General features: G+C 45.0%; 1 protein-coding gene across 16 annotated transcripts in view; it reads left to right on the forward strand.

The window, feature by feature from the left end:
- Window positions 1-24,967, forward strand: part of adgrb2 (adhesion G protein-coupled receptor B2) — a 138,936-nt gene that overhangs the window by 61,873 nt on the left and 52,096 nt on the right. For 13 of the 16 annotated variants that reach the window (XR_003890203.1, XM_029844778.1, XM_029844780.1 and 10 more), the window contains exons 3-13: window positions 6,693-6,773; window positions 8,521-8,709; window positions 13,814-13,975; window positions 17,767-17,931; window positions 18,378-18,542; window positions 19,401-19,502; window positions 20,610-20,716; window positions 21,430-21,624; window positions 21,959-22,027; window positions 22,444-22,552; window positions 22,630-22,776. Coding sequence is in view for 15 of the 16 variants with exons in the window: in XM_029844778.1 (XP_029700638.1) it covers window positions 6,693-6,773; window positions 8,521-8,709; window positions 13,814-13,975; window positions 17,767-17,931; window positions 18,378-18,542; window positions 19,401-19,502; window positions 20,610-20,716; window positions 21,430-21,624; window positions 21,959-22,027; window positions 22,444-22,552; window positions 22,630-22,776 (1,491 nt within the window). In the remaining variant the exon portion in view is untranslated. The remainder of the gene's footprint in view (window positions 1-6,692; window positions 6,774-8,520; window positions 8,710-13,813; window positions 13,976-17,766; window positions 17,932-18,377; window positions 18,543-19,400; window positions 19,503-20,609; window positions 20,717-21,429; window positions 21,625-21,958; window positions 22,028-22,443; window positions 22,553-22,629; window positions 22,777-24,967) is intronic. The other 3 variants (XM_029844785.1, XM_029844784.1, XM_029844790.1) reach the window with 3 other exon arrangements.

The raw sequence follows: 24,967 nt of genomic DNA on the forward strand, positions 1-24,967 counted from the left end.
TCTCTTGGTGTCAATTACCCGAGGAGGCAAACTGCCTCAGCTCTGACTGTATCGGACTCTTCTGCATGAACCTTTAAAGTCTCGCTCTCTCCAGGCGAGAGTGGCTATCATGTGGGTGGATGTGAGCCCACATATGAGCGAGTATATGTCTGTTACGGCGGAGTCAGGATTGTGTGTTTATGTGGACGTGCACGCTGAGTTTATTGATGTGTTTGCTCTTTGTAAAATACTCCAAAGGCAGATCCTTGCCTTGACAACTGGAGTCAAGATCATGCAAATAGAAGAGAGATCGTGTTCTCGTGATTATATAAGGACTTATTTAACTGCAGGTGATTACATTTAAAAAGCACAAACTTGCATATTGTGTAAATGACCTGGCTAAAAAGGTACATAGATATCAGGCTGAATGAAAAAAAAATCACGGCTGAAATATAAAGAACTCACCAAATATCTTTATCTGGTTCTCTTATGGAATTAGAGCAAGAGAACATCTTTAGAACTATGCCACTAATAAAGTGTGCTAGCCAAGGCTGCAATTCACCGTATGAATTGGGCTGTTAGCATCACTTGTACGTTCCTCCCACTACATGCTGGCGAGCTGACGACATTCATCTGTACTGACATTCTTTGAAAGGTTTTTAGCTTGATTCAGGTTTGTAGAGGGGGAAAAAATCACTGTGACAGGCAGGTTTTAAATTAACGGAAAAATTAGCTCAAAATGAGAAATGATACACAGGCGAGAATGGTGTTAATGCATGTCAGTTTATCATGAATTAAGTAATTAATTAATCTAAAAGTAGGCAATAAAAATAAATCATTAAAATAAGGGTGTTCAACTGACTAACTTGCGTATAAACCTAGTAAATATCACACAAACATACAATCTTCTAAATAAAACCCCATCTGGATTAGCTTGTACCAATTTAAGGACGTGGCGTGCTGCCAGTTTGAAATCAACTCATGTCCATTTGTTTTGTGACTGAAATAGAAAAAAATAAAATCTCTGGAAACAAAGAAGGGAAATAAAATCCCTCAACGCATTTCTGGCTTGTGACATTTTAGTTTTTAGGCATTATCGCCGCAGCGAAGTGTGCAGCAGCTGAATTGGAATCAAAAGTGGCAAGAGGCTCTTTGCAACTTGTTTTGACGTGTTCAACCTCTCCCGCTGTTGTTGTGAAGCGGCCGACTTTGTCTGAGTAAATGAAGCAAATGCGACAACTTTAGTTCCGCAGGGAAAAAGACAAGAAAGTTTTCTTCCGCATTCCTAATTGAAAACACTCAGGGTTTTTCTTTTTTAAGGTAAGAACCCGATCACAAATAAGTTGGGTTTTGGAATGACTCCCTCCAACAGGCAGCTGAAAACGAGGTGTTCCCAGAGTTCACGTCCGATTCCAAGACATTACCACTTTGTAGTTAAGAGGAGCCGAAAACATAATTTGCAATCCTTTTTCCTATCCGGAGGAGGGGGATCTACTTTTTTTCCATCTGTAACATCTGTAATGATTTCTATGGTCTGTAGGAGAAAAAAAAAACAACAGGAAATGCATTTGGTTCAAGAAAAGTGCATCATTTGAAGCAGGTATGGCTAATTATTCATTGCGTCTATTAAGTGCCCACATTTGCCTTTTTAGAAGGATGCGCGCACGGCTTTCATCGTTCATTAGCATAAAGTGGAACCACGGTGTGACTGATCGTACATGTCTGGAATTACAATGTACAGATGACAGAAATACAGCAAAGGCAAAGAAAAATCAACACCCCACAAGCAACACCATCACAACAGCTGCTCCTCTCCGCCGCCGTCCCCTGACCGTGCTACCTGCCTCCGCGTCACACATGATAAGCCTGCTGACATGGATGCTAATACATAATCCGCCCGCCCCACCACCACCCGCCTCTCTACCTTTCCATCACGGTGTCCGCGTGGTCGTGTTGCTAGGGCGACCACCCCCTCCGCAAAAGCAAGTGACCTGATCAATCTTTTCATCTGGTCACGTGAGACACAACTGCCCTTCACCCGAAAAGCCCAGAGAGAAACCTCGAGGCGAAAATTCCGCGGTTGCCATTTTCTTTGTCTCTCCACTGTGATTTTTTCGGTCTTCCTGGACTCTCCATCACATCTGTTGCAGCTAACGCAGAGGCCAGATCCTGATCTGAGTCTTCATACGTTTAAACCTTCTTGAGGTGGGACATGAAAACGCGCACGTGTCCTCATAAATATGAATATGAATCAATAGCTGCAGCAGTTGGGAAGCACCTGGGAAGCTGATCTGCCCATTGTAAACAAACACACTAAACCGGTGGGGAAGGGGGTGGGGGGGGGGGGGTAATTGTCTATAGCCTTAACAACAGGTGTCTGCTCGGGGGTTAATGAGCAGTTCCGGTCATTTTGGGATCGATCGCTTGTCGATGGCGTCGCCTTTCTGCAGCCTGTCCCTGAATGCATCAGCTGAGCCTCTCCTCCCGCCGTGGAACAGGGCAAAACAAATGCTGAGATGGGGGGGGGCAAAGGGCACAGACAGATGACTCTATGGCGTAGGAGTTGGAAAATTTAAAAGTCATTAATGATAGAAAGAAAAATAGGAGGAAAAGCCAAGTCCAGATTGAGACTGAAACAGCCAATTTTGGCAGCTGGAAAGTGTAGCAAGGCCTTGTGTTGATCTGTGTGAGTGTGTGCGAGTATTAGATGAAAAACAGCAGCCTTTGGGGGCTCGGTAAACTAGATTCTGAATTCATTTTGAAGGCAGCGAAATGACCTTGAGGCCCCCGTTTTCACACAGAGGCTGCCCTGCTCCAACCTGATTCCACCACTGCCTTCATATCAAACAGACAGTCCAGGATTGGACCTGTCAGTCCGGTCAGCTTATAAAAAGTCCATTATGGAGCTCTTCTATCCGTTTGGACTCTCCCAATGGGGGCGCGGAGTGAACAGACATCAGCAGAAAGCCATAAACTCTGATTTGATTGATGGCAGACTGTCTTTATGTTGGCAACATCGCAGGACTGATGAAGCAGACCATGAGCAGAAACGTCACCTCTCCTAATTCTGCACATTTACTTACAGGGCTTCCATATGTGTTCTGGTGCAAAACACACACCCACACCAGCAGGCATGAGTCCCAACTTGGTCAGAAGCAGCCTCCAGCTCTGGCTGGCTGTTTCCCAATTCCCCTTGCACGACATTTAACCGTGTTTATCGAGCAGATCTATGACCGCTTTGCCTCTTCGAGGGGTGTTTGGGTTCACACCAGTGCTAAAGTGTTTACCGAGATGTTCAGCGACTTGGTAGCCCGCTGTTGTTCGTCAGCATCTTCTGCACGGTAGCATCACGCGCTGTCAACGACAGATCGCGGTGGAGGCTGCAACCATTGAAGACCACAGTTGGAGAAAGGCTGAGATGGTGACGTGCAGGAGCACGTATGAACCATCATCTCCTCCAAAAAGCAGTAAACTCATCAGTGGTTTTTGCTAACCAGAGCTCTCAGCGCTGCGCTGAACCCCCACAGCCAAATCCTTTTCCATATTTGGGATTTTTCTGCCCAACGGGCTCTTTTTTTACTCTCTCTGTTCTTCAGTGTGAGGATGTTCTGTGGGTTTTCAGAGACTTTTGAAGCCAAGATGTGCTTTAGCTGCGTATCAAAACAGGCGCTCACACTGCGAGCATCAGGGTGGCTCGCTGTGTTTTCCGCAAGGACAAAAAAAAAAAAAATCGTTCCAAATCTTGGTCGGGGCAGCCAGTCAGAACTCTGCAAACCGTACACAAAGCCATTGCCATCATTTTTTTTTTCGTACGCTCACATTTGAAAGATCGACCTGTAGGATGATTGACATTGGTAAATCTCTGAAAAGAGTGCTTTAAAAAGGGTCTATTCACCACTTGCATTGCATCTAGGATATCCTTGTGCTGCAAAACAAAAGAAGCGTTTTACAGGTATAATTGCTACCCTGCTTGCACGCTCAGAGGTGAGTACAGATATTAGCACCTCTCTTCTGCAGCATTGGGATTATTGACCGTACTTTAGACAGGAAGTAGTCCTTCCAAAGGTGGAAAATAGTATTTCTAGACGTGAAGGTGCCTCTGATGTTGGCCGTAGAAGGGCCGGTGATTTGATGAAATAACCGTTAAAGTGCAGTTGAGAGCATTAAATGCTCTAGCGGGGTAGTGCAAAGGTCAGTGCCCTTGGGGGGTTTATTTATTGATCTTGCCTTTCAATTTTGCCGGCCCGTGCGGCGCTGTTCTTTCAAACCTCCGCCCTGTAAAGCACACACCTACCAGGGATGGGTGAAGACACGCAGGGAGGGAAAAAGAGCGTTTATGCCCACGTGATTATTCAGCCAGGGAACGTTCACTAGTGCAGCATCGAGGCGAGAGACTCTCACAAAGAGACGGAAAATTAGGACACTTTTAAAAAATCTTTTGTGATACCATTTGGAAGGGATTTGAGGGATTCTTTCGCATTTCAGAAATATATGCAGATAGGGATTTATACCATGTAATACCTTTATAATAACCACATTTCTATAAATATTGTTTTATAAGGTTTCCACAGTACAATACTCTAATCAGTTTAACAGTATAAAATGATATTTCAACATCTTTGCTGCAGGTACTTATTGATTCTTTGGCGCTAATCTCTTCGTTTTTTTTATACCAGCCCGTGCTGTTAGTGGAGCTTCTGCGTCAGAGGAAGAGGATAATTGGGCAGCTGGGAATTTTCATTTGCATTTTTGTTTTTTAGCTAATGAGTATTGATTAGTTAGGAGGATGATGAGTGCTGGGAAATCATGGACAGGCTGAAGGAAGTGTGCCGGGAGAGTTTAGGCTCAATTAAATCCTTTTATTGCCCCCTTAAAGGCTTGCTCGTGTCTTAAAAGTTCTCAGTTTGGCAATTATTCCGAGGTGTCCGTTCAGTCAGGGCCAGGATTTTATGGTTAAAAACGAATATCATATCACCAGGGTAAGAAATGTCCACAGTCAACAGTTGCCCGGCAACAGTAACCTTTTTGATTGTTAGATTTCAGAAGGGCTGTCTTCGATTGCGCTGTTATCTTTTTAGCTGCAGGTGTTGATCAAGTGACCAAATCCACCTGGTGTCCAACAAAAATTGGTGTTTGAGCGCATTTTAATGCGCAGGATCTGTTTTATCGCACCGCCTGACAAGCCACGCCCACTTTAACCCATCTGAGAGGAGAGGTGAGGGGTCACTCTGCGGTCTCAGAGGGGGTGGATCGAGATCTAGCTTCAATGCCACAATCAAGGGCACGGAACATGCAAAAGTCCCCAAGCAGGATATAACTGTGCCCGAGCGCTGCCACTCCCGCTCTCCTCAACACTGTAAATATTCCCACTGATTCACTGCAGATTCATTTGTATCCATTTATTCATTCATTCATTTCAGTCTAATCAATCAGTTCTCTGGAGATTAGGATTAAGAGTCTGCACTCAAGAAGACAGATTAGCAATATATCCACTCCAGGAGAAGAGATCTGTTAAATCAAAGATTGGTTTCCCTGCCAGAGTGTTACAGTATAAATCCATTTACAGAGCTCACAACAGCCTGAATTTATGCCTCCCTGTGTTTGAAAGTGGATAAAACCAACCGATGGGTTTCTTCATTTTAATTTCATCTCTGCTCTGATGTGGATGTTCATTTGTTTTCAAAGACTTTGCTGCGTGCTGAATTGTGACTTTCAGGACATGCATGCGAGTATTTTATTTTAATATATCCCCGTTGATCAAAAATTGACTTTGGGATTATATCGCCAACTTGTCAGCAGTTTTAGTACATTGTGTGCTCTGTGTTCATTAAAAAATTGGCTACCAGAAGCAAGCCAAGCAAACGTAGGCGGGTATATATTTTTATTTGATTTTTTTGAGGAGCCAGAGTCGTGATTAGAATGTACCAGTACGTTCTGATCTTTCTGCATGTATAAAAAAAGAGTAGGTGTCTGTCAGAATTTTCTCTTTAGAACTTGTACCCGTTACGATCCCACGATTCCAAATGGGGGGCCCCCACACGTAAATGTGAAGGAATGTTTGTGGAAAAGGATCCGGATGCCTGATGGATCAAACATGTAGGGTTCCATTGTCCATCCACGCCAGCAATGAGGATTCTGGTAGCGTATGAGAGGCAGGGAGCTGAGCAGTGAGCTGGTAGGCTAGGGGAGCGCACATCTAAAGCTGGAAAGATCAGAAGAGCGAATCAAATGTCCACCTGTTTGGAAATATTTCAATATTTTTGGCGCAGCAACAGGTCTGCAAGGTGGGGATTTCACACAGTGGGAAGGAAAAATGGTGACGTTAAACCGTGTTTCAATACTAGTTAAAGCTTCAGCAGCTCTGAGCAGCCCTCACATGCACACTGGGCTTTGGCACACTGAAAACATCTGCTCTGCTGGTGACTGATCCAATGTTATTAAAATTTTCACCAGTTCTGACCTATGTGCAAAGCGTCACTACAAGTAGCTCAATGCAGGTACCTTCATGTCACCAGTAGGCGGCGCTGTAAGTACGACCCATCGGTGACAGATCTGTTCACATGTTGAATAATAATAAAAATCTTAAGGGGTACGTGGAATTTGATTTTAGTATCAGATGACTGGGATATGGGGGGGGAATGGATCAAGACATCCCTATTTCTAACAGAGGACGCAGTATTTGTCTTTATCTTTTGCTTTATTCTCTTTTTCAGACCCATACGATGACGACCTGAAGGTAAAGACCCAAAGACCGAGATCCGCTGACCAGCCGGGCGTGTTTCAGGCACAGACAGGTGAGTCTCCATGAGCCACGGAGCTGGTTAATGATAAGAAGAAGGTCCTTTTGTTGGACACTTCCTGCATGGTGACCAGGCCAACTGCTGCGGTTGACCACTGACCTCCATGCATCAGAAAATGTTCATGGTTAATCTGAAAATAAGGCTGAATCATTCAATAGATGCAACATGTAACATTTCAGTTCATGTCATGTTAAGACTGCCTGATACACAGAACAACATGTTAATGACATCTCAGGTCACAGGCTAAATAAAGCTCGCGTGCACGACGACTCGCGCATTGATGGGTGCGTGTAGGAGGGAGTCCCCTCCGTGAGGGGAACCCCCGGCTCTATCCCGCCTCCCCTCCAAAAGTCTTCCATTCTTCCAGGCATGTGTGATGAGCTTAAGCCCTGACTCATGGCGTGTTAATGAAGATGTAATGCGATTAGCGGACATGCAATTAATTTGATTTCCTTCGTTGCCATGTGATGACGCCTTCATCAAAGGACACGGCGCTCGTAAATAATTTAGATGGGGGGAGAGAGGGGGAGCGAAACAAGAGGGCTGATTTAACCCTGCTGTTTTTGTTCTCGAGGGAGTAACTGGGGAAGGGGGGGGCAATGGAAGAGTCTCCACAGCTGCCAAGATAAGTCAAAGTAACCCTTGAGCAAGTGTCTGAGAGCCGCTGTAAAATGAAACATTTATTGGATGCATTATGTATTAAATATATCCTGTCTAAATCACAGTCATGTTAGCATGATGTAGGAACAATTTAAACCCCCACGCTTGATAAAAAAAGAAATCACTTGTGTCCATCATAGAGTGTTTCAAAAGCATTGTTATTAAACTGTTATTAAGTCCAGAATGACCCAAAGTTCCAGCAAGAGAGCTGAGGAAGAACCTCCTGTTAGAGGGCAGAAAGTCCCCGTTTTGCTCCTCCTGATACTCATTCATTGTTTTCCCACCTTTTCCCACCTCTTGGGCCTGATGAGGAAGTTAAAAAGTACTCATCAGCTGAAGGAAAACCTGTTGACATTGTATCAAAGACATTTGCCTCATTGTCCTTTCACATAACAGGAGGACGGAGGCTACGACTCGTCGCGTCGGCAGCACGACCAGTTTGACAATTTCCCCCAGCTCGGATGTAGACCCAAAACGCATGATTGCAATCATTGGCTCGCGTTATTTGAAGAGATTAATGGCTACAGTTTAATTCCCGGGACTGAAGCAGAGTTCCAGGATGAACCACATACAAATGTGGATTTGTCTGGAAGAAAGTTCAATAAAACAACCCCAAAGGACATTTACTTAATCGTTTGACCGTCCACAAACGATAGCTTCCATCAAGGTTCAGTGGCCTGTAATATCAACTAGCTCGTTTTCATCTGACAACAGGTACTCCATTTAACCCTTAATAATTCTCTTTGCGACCGTTGAGGACGGACAAATGTCCTTCGTGTTGGCCGCTGCACAGTAGCTAAAAGGGTTAAAGGTTCACGATTTGATAAAACAGCTTCAACCCACAAAACAGGAAGTGCTTCCTGTTTTCAGACACATCCGAGCAGCCAGTGTTAGGATGCTCATGTGGTCTTTAGTGGCACACTTGGTAGCTAAGGCGTCAAAAGTAAACAAGACACTTTGGGATACCGAGAAAGTGCACTCATGGTGCGTCAGCGAGAAGAGCCCACAGAGGCTCCTGTGATGATGCTACAATTATTAATCTCTCTTTTATTGCTTTTAATGATTCCTCCCCGCCCCACAGGTGACCCCGCGGCCGAGGAGTGGTCACAGTGGAGCGTGTGCTCCCTCACGTGTGGCCAAGGTTGGCAAGTGAGGACGCGCTCATGCGTTTCCTCCCCATATGGGACGCTTTGCAGCGGTGCCCTGCGGGAAACGCGCATGTGCAACAACACGTCCTCCTGTCCCGGTGAACCTGGAATCGTGGGCTCGGGTACGTGTTAACCTTTTGGGTTGTTTTTTTTTTGAGCGCCTTTTTCCCCACAGCGTGGTTTTTGAAATTCAAACAACAGAACCTTGACAGTTTCCCACTCCCGTTTCATTTACGTCCCCTCAAAATGTGTCATGAAAAAAACGGGAAAAGTGTCACTCAGGATGAAGAACGCGGAATCAAACGCGCCACCAGTCCCCCGCTCAGCCGCGGTGAAACAATAATCTTCCTCTCTCGTTTTCCTTGTCTTTATCGCCAGCAAATCTCTCTTCACGTGCTGTTTATCTAAGACGTAGGTGTGAAAGGAAGCTTTCTACCTAGGATTGTGTAATTTATGGGGAAATTTAATATCTGCCCAAGCGCCGATATGAAATATTTTATGCAAATCCAACCTGGGCCCAGGTGACAGTGATAAGGCTTCAAAATTATTCCAAATCATGATGACTGTAAAGCTTTTGCTTCTGCTTTAGAGGATTTTGGTTTTCATTTTAAATGAAGTCCCCCTGCCAAACGCCGCGTTTTCGCCGCCGTCCTCCTGCCACGTCGAAGCGCGCGGGGAGGGAAAATGAGCAGCAAATTATCCGTTTCTACTCCACATTCACAACACAATCAGACCGGATCAGGTTGATGTTTGGAACCTGTGGGTCTCTACAATTAATGTTGCCCGGGGAGATTGCCAGGGTGGGTTTTTAGGAGATTAAAATGTGAAGTACAGCGTATCCTCCTCAGCTCCGAATTGAAATGTCCAGCGACTCCCACCTGCCCACTTCATATCCCTCCCATAATCCACAGCTCTTCTCATCAGTGGGCGAAGTGTGTAATTGTTTCAGTGCATTTCCACAAACCGGCATCTCTATACCGAGCTCATATCCCCGGCCGTTACCAGCCACTTCCGCTAAGCATATCCCGCCCTTCCAGATCCAGGACATCTGCAGCGGTGCGGAATCGCTAAAATCGGAGCTCCGCTGATCTGGCACATCAAAGTCTGTTTGTAGGTCTCGGGGATTACCGCCGAATAAGTGATCAAAGTTGCGTGGCTGAAAAGGCGGCTCCATAAAGTTTGAGATTGATTAGCTCAAGTAGCATCATCGATCATGAAGAGGTCTGCGGATTGAATTAAAAGAAAGTTGCTAAGAGTCGGGCCCCTCGCTAGTTTTGAAGTAGAGTCACACCAGTAATGGTGTTGTCGGAAAGGGATGTTTTGATATGAGGAGGAGCTTTCCGTCCCTCTTTAAATGATGCAGTTTTACCTCCTCAAGAGTGACGTAACCGTTTCCGATACTCTCTTTGCCATAGCACCTTCCACAGTTGGCTAGCTGACCTCTGCAGTAGCAATAGTAAACATCAAACATATTTCTTTGATTTTGATTCCTCACCTTGAGGAGGACTGGTTAAGGCTCACGACGGTATTCAAGACGTGACTTTTCCCAAAGAATTCCTTTGTATAAGCAGTTGCAGATCTTTTTTCTCTGGTTCCTCAGATCAACAGTCAGGGTTCTCTGATGCACTAGAGAAGGCAAGAGGCCCATTTTCGCTGTCAGTGCATATGCTAATCTTGTTTTCATGCAAATGCACCGACACGATTTGTATGTCTAAGTGCCTCATTTTTCATTCAGTGTCGATTTTAATATCCTCAGCCGCTCCTTTGATGGAATATTGGTTGCTCCGTTATGTTCTGTTTATTATTTCATTTTAGTTCAATTCCTTTGATGTTTCCGGACACATTTCCTGAGGACATAGAGACACTACAGAGACTGCCTGAATGGAAAAACACTAAAATCAAAGTAAACTGCAAATATGATGATAGCTAGGATATAAAAGTGTTTAATAGACTTGATGTGATTGGCTCGTTTTCTTTCTTCTCCTTCACTTATTAAATGTATAGATCTGCAGTTAGCTAGAATAAGCTTGATTTAGCTGCGTATTCAGGTTTTAAAGGAACCTCAAAAAATGATCCAGATTTCTTTCAACTGAATGTAGCCGCATTAGCCTAAAATAGCCTGTCATGGAAAAACAGTATTAATTAAAAGTCGAGAAATCATTCAGAGATACAGCTTCAACAAGCAACCTCAGGACTAAACGTTATGGTGAATAAAATAATGAGGGGGAAAAGCAAACATTTTGTTCTCCGGCAGCCACAGGATGTTCTCAAAGTTTAGGTTTGTGACAGTTCTTCAGTTACATTTCCTGCCACTAAATGTATCACGCAGTTCTTTTAAGCCTTATAAATATACCATTTTTGTGGCATATTTGTGCAAAACCCTTTCCAGAGGTAGAGCTAAGCCTGTCCTGAAACTAATCACGTTTTTAATCTATCAGGAGTTAGATTACAGTCCAGGAATCAGACTTTTGATCATCCACAAGACTGAAGACTGTGACAAGACTGTCACATTTGTTCATCCACAAAACTGTAAACTTACACAGGGCTTTGGAGGAGCCTTATAGATGACTGTTATTTCCTCCTTGCACACACACTTCCTGTTAACACATCATCTGACCACTCTGATGTGTTGAGGGGTTTTTATTGTTAGAACGTCAATAATAAGTGAAACTGTTACCGTAAATTGTGATGTAGTGGAGAAATGTAAACACATTTCTCCCTGTTTCGACTATGTAGATCATTAATTTGGAATATATTCCAGCGCTGGACAAAGGAAACTACCAATCATGGGCACGAGGGTTGTGTTTTCCTGCCCCGGTGCCTGCAAAATGAATTCATCTCCTCGTTATCCACTGCTTATTAGACTCAGTGACATTTCAAACATGGAGCGGAAATATGGCGCGCCGTGAATACAGTACGTCTGGGTCAGCGTGTAGTCAAACGCGGCAATGGCGTGCTTTCAACGATCATTCAAGCACGCGGCCGCAATGCCTGCGAGGATAAAATGTTGAAGCCGAAGCAGATTTATGCAGATGTGGAAAGCAGAAGCTGAGCCAAGCGTACATCTGCTCTCCTGGTTTCAACAAACGCTGCCCTGCTGTGTTATGATCCCTGATTAAATAGCTAAAATGAGGACGGTACGTGTCCGATTGCAGGCAATGGGATTAAAAATGGTGGGAATTTACTGGAAATTATGCTACATCCTCATTAAACAGGGGTTACGGCGAGCGTCGCGGCGCCCTTTTGACCTTGCTTGCATTTGCTTTCAGTGTTTCTGGCTAACTTTGAAATGTAATTTGTTTCATGTGTGCTGTAAACGTGCTTTTCTGCCTCCTGCTGCAACGGCAACCCTGCTGGCACCAAACTCTTCACATGTTCGGCTAAAATAAGAGATGCTGCGTTATGTTTTCTGCAAATTTCAGTAAAAAAAGACACAAACAGATTGAGAAAAATGCCTTGTTATATACGGCCTCCCTGTAGTTTATTCACTTGTGATCCTGCTCTTTACGTCTGTTTTGTTAGCGCATTAGCAGCAGCGTGTTGCTAACTTCATTATCGGACCTGTTGGGAGTGAGAAGTCATCGGCCTCTGTCAAAGCTCCATTTTCTGCACTCCGGATCTTATTCCCGAGGCAGCTCCCGGCTTGATTTGAATGGACAGAGAGATTGATTTCCTCAGATGTCCTGGACTTTTCCTGGGTTTGAGAGACTGCCGTCCGCATGAATAAATAATGACCTTCGGGTCATTTTCAACAGAAGCAAAAAAAGGGTTTTTGTGGGTTTGGTCACGCCTCGTTTTTTTCTTTTCCCCCCAATTTAAAATCAAATGACCCGAACGCTTTGAAGATGCCGGCTGTATTTTATTATTTATGTGAGTTAATCTGCGAGTAGTTTAGGACTTTGATAACAAAAAAAATCCATTTGTGTGACAGCACAAGTTCCTATTGAGAGCAAATAGGTTGTTATAGATCATAAGGAGTAAAATTATCTGAATATCAAACTGAATAATACACATTCGAGGAGCCAGTATCAGATGCCTTCATCCTCTTATGTCCGAACTATGTGGAGTTTTGGCTCAGAGCTGCTCAGGCATCAAGATCAGGAATCAACTGGAAACTCACCTCCGTTAGTATTTACAGTCGGTTGTCCGCTCCCTGCTTGTGTTTCTTTTCTTCACAGTGGCAACTTAATTATTTAGTGCAATGATTTATTTAGCTTTAGCTCAGCACAACCAGCACTCTCCATCCTCCATTTCCTCCATCCCTCCCTGTTTCTGATTCTGCTTTTTTTGCTGTCCTCCTCCTGGAAGTTTCCTTTCTTCGTCCTCTTCTTTGACTTTCCCTGTGTTTTAACCATCCCCAGCCCCCTCTGCTTTCTTTCTGATATTTTATTTTTTTCCTATTTTCCACTTCTTCAAATAACTGTTTTGTTCTCCGGCAGATCCGTTTAATTTCTCTTTGAAATGATCTGTTTATGCTTAATCTTCCATCTCTGTTGCCGTTTTCTATTAAATTGTCTTCAGTGGGGTTTTCTCCCCTCTCTTATCTGTCCGCCATCATTATTCAGTCTTATCTCAGGTACAACATCTCACCATCTTTTCAGCAATTATTGGTGTGTGTGTGTGTGTGTGTGTGTGAGGGAGAGAGAGCGAGAGAGCTCATTTATTGGATTTTTGGTTTATCTCAACTGTGTGTGATGCTATATAGGGATGAGATGTGCAACAACCATGAAAAGGGAGGGAGGAGACGAAAGAGTGAAAAAGTCTTAATGCTTTAATTAGCGTTTGAAGTGTTTGAAGTCAGTCGTGTCTGTGGATCCTTTGATTTGCTCAATATTCTTCTTATTATTGAAAGCGTTAATACTCTCAAAAGCAAACTCGCTGCCTTCATTTCCCTGTTATCATTACTCAAACTGCTTATTTGCATGAGTCCAGACGTCAGAATGTTCATTTCCCAATAACCTCCATTTTCTTCCATACAGTAACATGTAAGTACAGTCTCATTTTCTGTGCTTTTTCCATAACGGGAATGTTTTTTTCGTCCAAGCCATTAAAGTCACCAACTTCCTGAATGTTTCTTCTGAAGGAATGTGCTCAGACTCATTGATCTCATGTTTCTCTCATTCTCTGAAGCCTCTTGCCTGCCTTTGGGATGCTCCGCTCCTCCCGTACGTTCCCCATTCCTCATCCATGTGTTGTGTTTGTGCGTGTGTCCGTGGGTGTTTGCAGTGCATGGGCTGTGGGAGGAGTGGTCGTCATGGAGTCTGTGCTCCGTGACCTGTGGGCGGGGCTCTAGGACGCGGAGCCGGAGCTGTGTGAACGGGAGCGGGGTCCTGGCATGCCGACGGCCTGAGATTCAGACCAAACTCTGCAACATAGCAGTCTGTCCTGGTTAGTACCATTCCCCATTTACATAATGCAGCCTGCCTCTCTCTCTCTGTCCCTTCCAGCATGACGGTCTTTTTTAAAAAAAAATAAATTCAACTTGTTATATCCAGTTTTTGATCCACCATCACATTGCACTGAGCTTATTTGCCTCCTTCCAAAAATGTGGCCCAGCGCTGCATTCTTGTCACATTTGACGGTGCCAGTTCTGCAAAAACAATATCTGGAACGTCTCAACACTTGGCTGGGTTGTGTTTACGTCCAGTGTATCTTGGGGGTGGAGTCTAATTCCATTGGGTATACATGTTGGAGTTTTCCCTCCTCGCAGCTTCATTTTCCCCCGCATTGTCCTTGTCCCGTGGAACTGATTCAACCCTAATCCTACCTTTACCAACGTCTTAATGCCTCAGCTTTGGCGCCGGTGTCACAGTGCCTTTTCTGATTTTGGATCTCAAGCACTTGCCCATTTAACAAAACCACCTCAAGTGGTCTCGGCGCCGCAAAGTCGTTGATGTGACTTCTTTCGGGGCTCCACACTCCTATAGCAGAACTGTCCGTGCTGCAATTGTCTCTGAAATTACCTGTTAGGCTCACGCTTTGTCGAGTGCGGCGGTAACTCACCAGCACCCCCCCTCTAATTCTCGCTTCATTCCAATCTCGCTCGAACTGTCCAGGCGAAACGTTTTTATCAGGCCGCAGCTGAAGGGGACTAAAACTGACCGGTGGCTCCAATAACGTCTCAATAGATGCGAAAGAAGTAATGGGGCAGGTTCAGTGAGCAGAGCAGCTTTCCAGGCACAAAGATGTGTGCTCGCAACATTGATTCCAGTAAATAAACACACTCGCTGAGCACTTTATACCTTAATGTTGCTTCAATTGCTTGTTAACACACATAGCTAATCAGCCATTCATGTGGCTGCAGCTCAGGGTATTTAGGCAGGTAGACGAGCATCGGAGTTGGAGATAAAGGGCATTTATGTGACACGGCCTGGTTGTTGGCACCATTCTGCAGTTCCAAAACTGCCGATCTATTAGAGATAAACCATCACTAGGTCCAAAAAAGAAGAAGACATCCAGCGAGCGGCAGCTGTGTGAACAATATTATCTCCTTGATGTGAGAGGTCAGAGAGCTAAGCCTGTCCTGAAACTAATCACGTTTTTAATCTATCAGGAGTTAGATTACAGTCCAGGAATCAGACTTTTGATCATCCACAAGACTGAAGACTTGGGCGGACTGGTTCCAGATGATACAAAGGCAACGGGCAACTCAAAACATCCACCCGTAACAACCCAGTAAAGCAGAAGAGCGTCTCTGAAACCTGAGAGTTGATGAGCTACAGCAGCAGGAGAGCACATTGGTGCCCCTCCTGTCAGTCCATGACAGGAAAGTGAGGCTGAAGTTCACACAGAATCACCAAAGTTGGACAACAGAAGATTGGAATAGAATTTGGCATAAAGAACATGAACACGTGGATCCATCCTGCTTTGTATCAAAGGTTCAGGCTGGTGACGGTGTTGTGGTGGTGTGGGGATATTTTCTTGGTGCACTTTGGGCCCCTCAGTATGAAGGTGTACCTAAAGAAAAGTGTCCTGTGAGTGTCTCACCTGATTATTTGTTAAAATCATTGACCCTAACAAAATAGAGTTAAATATAAATATTAAAAGGCCAAAGGTGCATCACAAAAAAATGGCAATTCTGCATTCTTCTCCCAGAGGAAATCACACATATGAAACTCTCTGGGTGCAGCCTTTTGTGTACTTTGCTTTGTCCCCATTTGATTATTTATTTCCGGTTGTTCAAAAGCCAGCGCTTAGAAAAGGTTAATAAAGGAAAAAGTCTCCCCAACAAAGAGGACGCAGCGTTGCATCACGAAGCAAGATGGAGAAATGGAATCCTCTAAAGCATGACTGCTGGGATGTTTTGTGTTGTGGGAACACTTATGGAATAAGAGGGCTCGATGGGGGGGGGGGGGGGAATCATCCTTCAGGAGCCCGAAGGAAATCTGTGCGTGTGTGTCTTCCAGTGCTTCGCGCGTTTGTGTACGGCTGGTGCGATGCGATCGCGATGCATTCGGTCTGCGTTTTCTCTCGTTTTTTTTTTTCCTCCTTTGGAGTTCAAAGGCAGCGGCCCTTTGAAATGATGAGCACCAGCGCAGGCCTTTTGGCACAAGCAGCCATGCATGAAGAATGGAGCTTTGATGGATCGTTCCTGCCTCTGTCTGCGTGTGGGTGATTGGATCTCACTGCACAGCAAATACTCAGATCCTCTGCTATCACGTCCTGCTCCATTTTCCATCCTGTCTGAGCAACACTGACTTCAACTCATCACCGTAATCCATAACTAGACAGTGTAAATGCTACTTAAACTGAATGAACACCCTGTCTTTGCAATAGATCATCCCATGTGAGACGCTTTGTGTGATTTGTGGAATTCTTTCTCCACGTGAACACGTAGGCACGTGACAAACATGTCATGGCAACCAGAGCTGGTCCTAATTCTAGTCCCTGATGTTTCCATGATCAGATTAGCCCAGACGGTCCAGCATCCAAGCTGTGAACCCCTGCAAGAACTAGATTATATCAGGATTTAATTAGAAAATTGAACAAAACTTCCAGATTATCCATTCAACTAAAGACCATCCCCTCAACATGTCTTTCTACTCCCTTCATGGAGGCGACCAGAGACCTGTTCTTCAGTCTGGACGCTGACTCCTAACCTGCCGCGTCCAGTTAGCATGGCCGAAACTTGTCCCATCCGCGGCTCATACCCTGCGGTTCCACGCTGACACAGCTAGCTGGAAGTCTGTCAGAGTCCCACGCTGTGATTGACCACGTTACCAAAGAGAGTTGGCAGTGCTTCACCACTCAGGAGGAGTACATTCACAACACTCTGCTTCATTTCCCCCCATGACTCAAAGCCCCATTGTTAGCAAAGAGACCCTTAATACATCATTCCCAGCCAAACAAAGTAACACTTCGTCGTTAACGCCGAGACAACCCTGTTTTGCTCTGAATATAAAAGTAATGAGCCTTTCCCAACAGACACAGGATCAGGCTTGTCTAGTTTTAAGGTATTCAGGGATGCAATTCTGAGACTATGAGTGAGCCGTCTTTCTTCCTTTATCTCTGTCTGAGTGCTGGACGCAGCACCACACCGAGGTCAGACAGCCGGCGGATCGAAGCGGTTATCAGCGCCGTTTAACGGCTACATGCTATAGCTGGACACGGGAGCACGCACTATCTAATGCAGCGTCTGCTGATTGTGACAAACGCAAAATGGAAAACTTGTCCACCTGAAGAGTAATTTGATGGAAAAACAACAACATGCAGGAAACTGATATCAGGGCCTGCACACTGGTGGATTAATAATTGGATTTTGAAGGCTTGGGTCACATTTCTGTCACACTCTGGTCGAGGTGTTTGTGTAATCTTCATTTCCAAGTGCTTGGAGATTAGCAAGAGGGACAATAAATAGCTAAAATGTCTATTTCAGCAAACAAAATAGCAGAATTCTTGCGAACAGAAGCCTGGGCTGGCCTTGTTATGCTGTGCTATCTCTATGAAATGGCTGTTAAACGTTTATTGCTGCTTTAAGTCAAAATAAGTACATTTTCCAGGAGACAAAAGAAGGAATAATGCAGTTGGAAATTAAGCTCCAGTTGATCATTATACCACGGTGGATATAAAACAGAATTGCATTGCCATATTTTATATACCTTTCCTGGTTTCTTATTAAAGCGCCCTCTCGCCACCTGCATCCATTTCCGTGTCTTTTTTCTCATTTGCCGGTTTGGCAGTGGAGGGTCAGTGGCTGGAGTGGGGGCCGTGGTCGAAGTGTAGCGTCACCTGCAACACCGGAACCCAGCAGAGGCAGAGGCGCTGCAGTTCGTCGGTGCACGGCTGGGCCGAGTGCAAGGGTCTTCATGAGGAGAGCAGAGAGTGCACCAACCCGTCCTGCAGCGGTAAGGAGCTAAAATCCGTTGCTAGCATAGGAGGCTGGCATCTGCTCAGGCACACCGGAATTTTTTGAGTTGGAACATAGTCTGGCTCACGGCCTGGTTCAGACCAGGACCCCTGCGAGGCTGAATTAATGGTGTTTTAATGAACCTGGACTCAAGAATGGGCTTGTTTGCCTTAATATCCTTCCTCCATTAAAATCAACCAATTTTTTTTTCTTTCTTTCCCCGAGTCCCCAATCACATTGATCCTCGTTTAAAACTCATCAGGTGTGGTTGGCGCCATGCAACTAATCAATACCACCACAGCCAACGCATGTCAACAAAAAACTCAACAGCAGCCTCATGCCCTCAGTGCTGCTGTCACGGTTTCCATGTCAGAGTGGGAGATTCTGTCTGTCTGGGCTCTCAGATCCCCAGTGCTCATGGCCCCTGTTCTGCTCCTGTTCCAGGTGGAGGTAACTGGGGCAGCTGGAACCACTGGAGTCTCTGCAGCAAAACGTGCGACTCTGGCTGGCAGCGCCGCTTCAGGCTGTGCGAGGGCACCGGTTTACAGGGATACCCCTGCGATGGCTCCGGAGAAGAGGTCCGCTCCTGCAACGAGAAGAAGTGTCCCGGTCAGTGACTCTTTTTTTTTTTTTTTAAATTGAGGTTTCTGCCATTTTTCCCTGTCTTCAGTGACAAAAGAGCGTGTTTCCACACTGCATCTGCACAGTGTTTGTCTAGACCGAAAGCGGCACACAACGTGGTTCTTTTGGTCTGAGCCCAACTCCCGTTGCTTCGGTCCCCAGTCATCTGCACCTCTTCGCTGCTTCTTTTCATCCTCAGATACTCGCTCCTCTTTAACATTGTTCTCGTGCCTCTCATTTCCTTGGCTGTATTTCAGTTTCTTCCTTTGTCTGTACTCATCATCATCGACTGAATGAAGCGCTGCGCTTTAATAAGCGCGCCTGTTGACTGAAGCCACGGTGGAAGTGAATATAAAAGCATGTTTTCCCGAGGGCGGCGTGTACATGTGCACTCGAGTGGCTCCGTGTGATCAGTTTTAGGATAGCTCTGAAGATTCTTTTACACAGAATGAGGAATCTTTCCTTACTCGGCTTTAGAAGGGACCGCCATATCTTGTTTTCTCTCTTTCTGTGCCTGCCCTTCCCCTCGCTCGCCGTCTCTCTGTGGTCTGCCAGCACTTGTCTGTCCCATCAGAATATCTTTAAAGCGCTTTTTTTTCATCAGGGTTATGAAAGAGAGGGACGGGGGACGGGAGGAATAAAGAAAGGGAGTCGGCCGAAGAGATGCCGTTCAGAAAAGAGGGAACAGCGTTAAAGAGAATGAGATGGAGCGCAAGGACATTGATTTGTATCTTGTTTGTGGGTCCCTCTTCTCGCCTCGGCAGGGTGGACGTGCTGATATGTTTCTGTTTGCCTGCAGGACTGTGTCTAACTTCACTTCTTTATGCCTCTGTCTCCTTTTTAAAGCTCCTCATGAGATATGTAAGGAGGAGCACCTTCTTGCTATGTCCTGGAAACGTGCCTCAGCTGGAGAGACGGTCTACAACAAGTGTCCAACTAATGCCACTGGTCAGTGATGCATCTTGAATCTGCAGACCATCACTAGTCCCAATAATCAACGTTTAAAACCTTCAAGAAAAACTGAAAAAATAGCACCATAGCACCATATTAGCTAGCATAAAGTTGTACACGATCCAACATCTTAAAATTAACCTCAGGATTTACATTAGGATAATTATTGTGTTTTCCCCTAAATAAAAGGCTCCATAATAAAACTTCAAATCTAGGACCAAGAACAAAGTACTGCCATGCAAAGTACAGCTGTCAAAATTTACCTCTAAAGAACTCTGAGGTAATGAAGGTTCTACAGCAGTTTGCAGCATTATAAGATGAATAAAGATGTCTTGAAAATGAGTTTCTATATTTTCAAAAGAGGTCAAGTTTTCTCCAAACATGTCAAAAATTGAAGCTTGGTAAACCCTCAGTGTGTGAGTTAATGAAATAGTAAAAGGTTTAGTGACTTGGCCTGGCGTGAATTCCTGAATTCCGGTAGTTCAATTACATAAAATGCACGTGGCTGTAGGAGCTTTACAAACAACAACCAGGCACTATTGGGAAGGTGCCGAGATGAGTTTGTGAAATAACTTAATATTTTAATGTTCAAGGATGGGCGCAAAACCCAAAATGGGGACTGCAAAGCAAATATCTTCCATGGCCCCGCTGCAATATACCTTTGGTGCTCCAAAAGCAAAACCTGTCAAGAGTAGCTGAGTATTGAGCCACAAACCAGTTCGCCGCTGCCATTGATTAAGCTGTGGCTGCTACCTTGTGGCTAACTTCCTTATGGATTGTTTGCAATGTGATATAAAAGGTCAACCGGTGAGGCCCAACAACAACAGAGTAAAACAGTGTAAATGGCCGCCTATCGGGGAGAGGTAGCTTACCGCCAACGCCGCTACTGCAAACTGCTTTGTCGACGGAAAGTCTTGTCTTGTCTCGTCTTCTTGACCGCTATCGACAGAAAGTCAGGTTGCATAAGATATATACGCCAGCCAAGTGACAAGTGTCCAATTTTTTGTAGTCCTAAAAACACTGATGATGCAGATATGCTGCAAACAAAGCCAGTCTCCCAAAGTTTAGGTTTATCCCAGACTGATCACTGCTCTCTCTTTACAGGATCTGCTAGTCGTCGTTGTATGCTGGACAATAATGGAGTTGCTTTCTGGGGTCCTCCGAGCTTCGCCAGATGCGTCTCGCTTGAATATAGATATTTACATTTATCTGTAAGTTCTTGACATTATCAGTGCATATTGTGTGACAAAACATTTTAAAGACATGCTCTATAAAACAGAAAACTAGCACAAACTTTCTTTCTTAAAAGACTCTATGCCTTTGGTTATTCATCCTAATTTGACATGTTTCTGTCTAATTAACATACTTGTCAGTGCTTCAACCTGATTTATGTTTTATTTTACAAAATCCAGATGCTGCCTTCAAACGTTGTGTGCTGGGATCTCTAATTAGCTTTTGTTACACTTTCTGCACACGCGTATCCATTAATGAACACACAGTAGCTAATGAATGTGATCATCAGAGGCCGATCTTTGAACCTTGACCTCTTCCATCTCCCGGCTGAAGGCGGAAGGTGACGGGGGTCAGGAACTACGCATGACAGAGCTGATTGCTTTTGTTCCAGCCTCCCATTAACATCAAGAGTCGATAATTAATTTTCTGTGATTGCTGTTATCTTCTGATTCCACCCGCAAGCACTTTTATTTATTTATTTATTTTGCATTGCACACATCCACACATGCGGACACGATTTGTGGATCTCGACTTTTTGCTCGATGGATTCCGTTTTTGCCCATTTTTAAGCTCTATTCAACTCTCCAGTTCTGGTGACGTCCATGCTGCTCACTGCTGCGTTCACAATAAACCTATTCCTGATTTTTTAGAAGCGGAAGAACATTTCTTTCTTTCATTTCTCACATTACAGTTACGAGAGCATCTCGCGAAGGGTCAGAGGACCCTGGCTGGGGAGGGCATGTCTCAGATCGTAAGAAGTCTCCTGGACCTATTGCAGAGGAGGAGCTACTACAGTGGCGATCTTCTCTTTTCCACGGAGATTCTACGAAATGTGACGGACACCTTCAAAAGAGCAACCTACATCCCAGCTCCCGACGACGTGCAGGTAAGCCCAGTGTCCTCCTAATCCCCCTTAATCCACAATCCGTACTAAACTTTCAGTCACACACTCACAATACACCTGAAAAAGGAAAAGAGCTCCATTTTCTACAGCACGGATTGTGAATAAAGATGAACTACCGCAGCACTACAGTGACTGTGGCTTGAAATAGGATTTTGTTTTCGGTCTTTTGCTCTATTTAAAAAGCTAAATACCTTCACGGCCTTCATTTTTGCCCAACATATTGACTGTGTGTGACTAAAAGCCTTTAGCAGCTGCATGCTGGCCTCATAACACTTGTTAGGACTTTCCTCATGGCATCTTCTCATCTTGCGTTTAGAAATTCTTCCAGATCGTCAGCCATATGTTGGACGTGGAAAATTTAGAGAAATGGGAAGACGTGCACCAGGTAAAGTCTTTTTGTCCTGAATCTGTGCCTCATTTTAGCTACAAAAATGTTTGCCTCCTGTTATTTATCACCCGTTTTTCCAGGAGGCTGTGTGTGTGAGCGGTGGGAGTGACCACAGCCCACATTAGACATTTTATCCACAGTCATAAAAACACACCTGTTTGCGGAGCATAATTGAAACCTATTAGTTTCGCTTCATTTGTGTTTGTGTGCGACCTGGCTTGATGCCCTTGAGTGAAGGTGTCTTTACTTCCCATCTGGACACAATAAACAAGCATCCAAATTTAATATCAGATGCCACGTGCCGTGGAAGTCAATCAGCAGTTTAGGTAGTGTAATGAATAAAAATGTGTGGATCAGTGATAAGTGGATTACAAGATTGACGGCATCAGTGTTGATTTCTGGCTCCCCCGCAGGTCGCTCCCGGCGCTGCTTTGCTGATGAGGATATTAGAGGATTTCATTCACCTCATTGGTGAGGCCCAAAAGCCTTTCCAAAGCTTTCTGGTGGTTACCAATAACCTCAGTAAGTGTCGTGCAGTACTTTTCTATCACAAATGGAACACAAGACATCTCGCTCACAGTTTGCTTTTGCCCGTCCAGTGATAACCATCCAGAGAGAGCCTGTGTCAGCGGTTTCCAGTGATATCAACTTTCCCATGAAGGGCCGGAGAGGGATGAAAGACTGGGCCAGAACTGCAGAGGATAAGCTCTACATCCCTAAGGAGGTCTTCACTAATCCGACAGACGGTACGAAAGCGAGGGATACGTTAAAAAAACGCTGTCAGTGGCCAAACGAAGTCGGCTGTTGCACGCCATGGATACGTGGGAAAGGCATGGGTCCTTGATGGTTCTGTGGATACATTATGGTTTGTCTGATGCAAGTTCACCATAAAGACGAGTCAGAAATGCGGAGCCAAGAGCGCTTGCGGCTGCAATCGACTCGACGAGGTCTCGTTAAACTAAATGACCACTCGGCTCCACTCTATGGAGTCTCTCTATTCCAGCCTCTCTAAAAGTGAATTACTGCACTTTAGCTAGACCAGGCTCATCCGCATTCGGGTTTTCAGTCACTCAACCAGACGATTGTCCCTTTCACAAGGATCAGTTGGACTCTTCTCAAGAATACTTCTAATAGGAATCGAATGATTCATGTATTGAACCGTAATTCGCCGAGCTCTTTTGACAATCTGAATTCAGGGTTTTTAGATGTGACGGGTGCAGATGGTTAACCTTGTCTTCATTCAGCCCTTCAATTTCACCTTAATATCGCCCCAGCCAGCCAAACGATTCTAGAACAAATTTGCTTACAAGGCAATGTCTATCCTAGCTGGACTGACTTTCAAGGGTGTCAGTGGGTGATTCTTGAAAGAGTGCGGACCGCAAGAGGCCCCGGTGGGTTCCTCGAGACGGTACAGCTCTGTCATCTGTGAGGAAGGGCAGCCTCCTCCTGAGAGCATCACCAACTCATCCCCTTGCTTTTAGCGACATGCGAGGCTAACTGCACATCTTGCCAACAGCTGTGAGTGTTTTCCGTGCATTTTTCACTAAATCCAGAAGACAAGCACCACAATTACGCAAATAGGGCGTATAAAGAGAAAGAAAACACTAGCAGGCATTTGAGCGAGACACCATGCGGGGGATTGAAGAGATTTCCGTGAAGGTGTTGCTCGCAAGACATTACTGTGGCAGCTGCCATACACTACCACTGAAAGCAAAGGTCATACCCTGCAGGAAATAACAGCGGCAGACTTTCTGTCTCACACCCTGTACCCTCGCCCAAATGAAAGTTCGCTGAGGGTATAGAGAAAGGTAGCAGAGTTGCCTCTGACCTCTGACCCGCGCAGATGAATCATACTTGTTGAATGGCTTTCAAGAGGTCCTGTGGGGTGACCTCAGGGCACCCACACACACGCGTTTTGCTTCTATCGACCTCAACAGGTGCCCGACGTGCAGTTGCCTCTTCCCCGTTGAGCTTTTATAGGAGTCATTTTTACGATTTGCCAACGAGTCGTCTCATTTTTCCTGGTGTAGTGAAATGACGCAGTGAAATATTTTCCGAAGCTGAGCCTCCAGCTAATAGCCTCAGCTCTTAGTCTGTCTCCCTGTCCTTCTGTCTTTTTCCTTTCGTTACCCCTGTAGTTTATAGGTGATTTCTCTGTTAAAAAACAAACTGGCAATAATGTTCTCATCTACTTTAAGCTCCACTGTCTGTTACGTAGATGCTATATCATACATTGTATCAATCGCGTACCTTTCCAAATTAGGACATTATTAGCTCGGTGGCCCACAAGCGTAGTCCGCCTTTTCCCACCGGCAGTCTGGGAGTTCCAGTCTTCCTGTCTGATTGCTATTGGTTTGATTGGTTCATTTACTCCATAATGAAAGCCTTTTTTTCTGAATGACAGCTTAAACACGCTCATAAAGGCCTGCTGGCACCTTTGTGCACACACCAGGGTACACAGAGGCACACACTCGGCCACTTGATGGGTTCATGAATCGCTTCGCTGGGCAGAGGCTAGGACTGTTACTCACTGACTTTCTAACTGACAAACTCGTAGCCCCCCCACTACACGCCCCCTACCCACACAAACACACACATATGCAGCTATCAATCTGTCTGGCAGCCATACATGTATCCAGAAAGACTTCATATCTTAGGAGGAAAATAAGACGGCCGTGTAGAAATGATTGATGCCATTTTAACATCCGAGAGACGCTTTTGAATTTACGAATAAGATTAAACTCAGACTGAATGATTGTGTTTTGTTGCTCTGATTAATGGTGTTCTATATGGTTCAGAGCCGCTGACAGGCATCGGCCCCCTTCAGCTGCGCACACCAAACATTTTGCTGTTAAGCTGGAGGAAATCAGAGCTCCGTGGGTGACTGAGTGCCTTTAGTAGCCTTCCCAGCCATTCCTGATTTCACCTACCAGACCC

Source organism: Takifugu rubripes, chromosome 12 (assembly GCF_901000725.2).
Source record: "Takifugu rubripes chromosome 12, fTakRub1.2, whole genome shotgun sequence".
Lineage (NCBI taxonomy): Eukaryota > Metazoa > Chordata > Actinopteri > Tetraodontiformes > Tetraodontidae > Takifugu > Takifugu rubripes.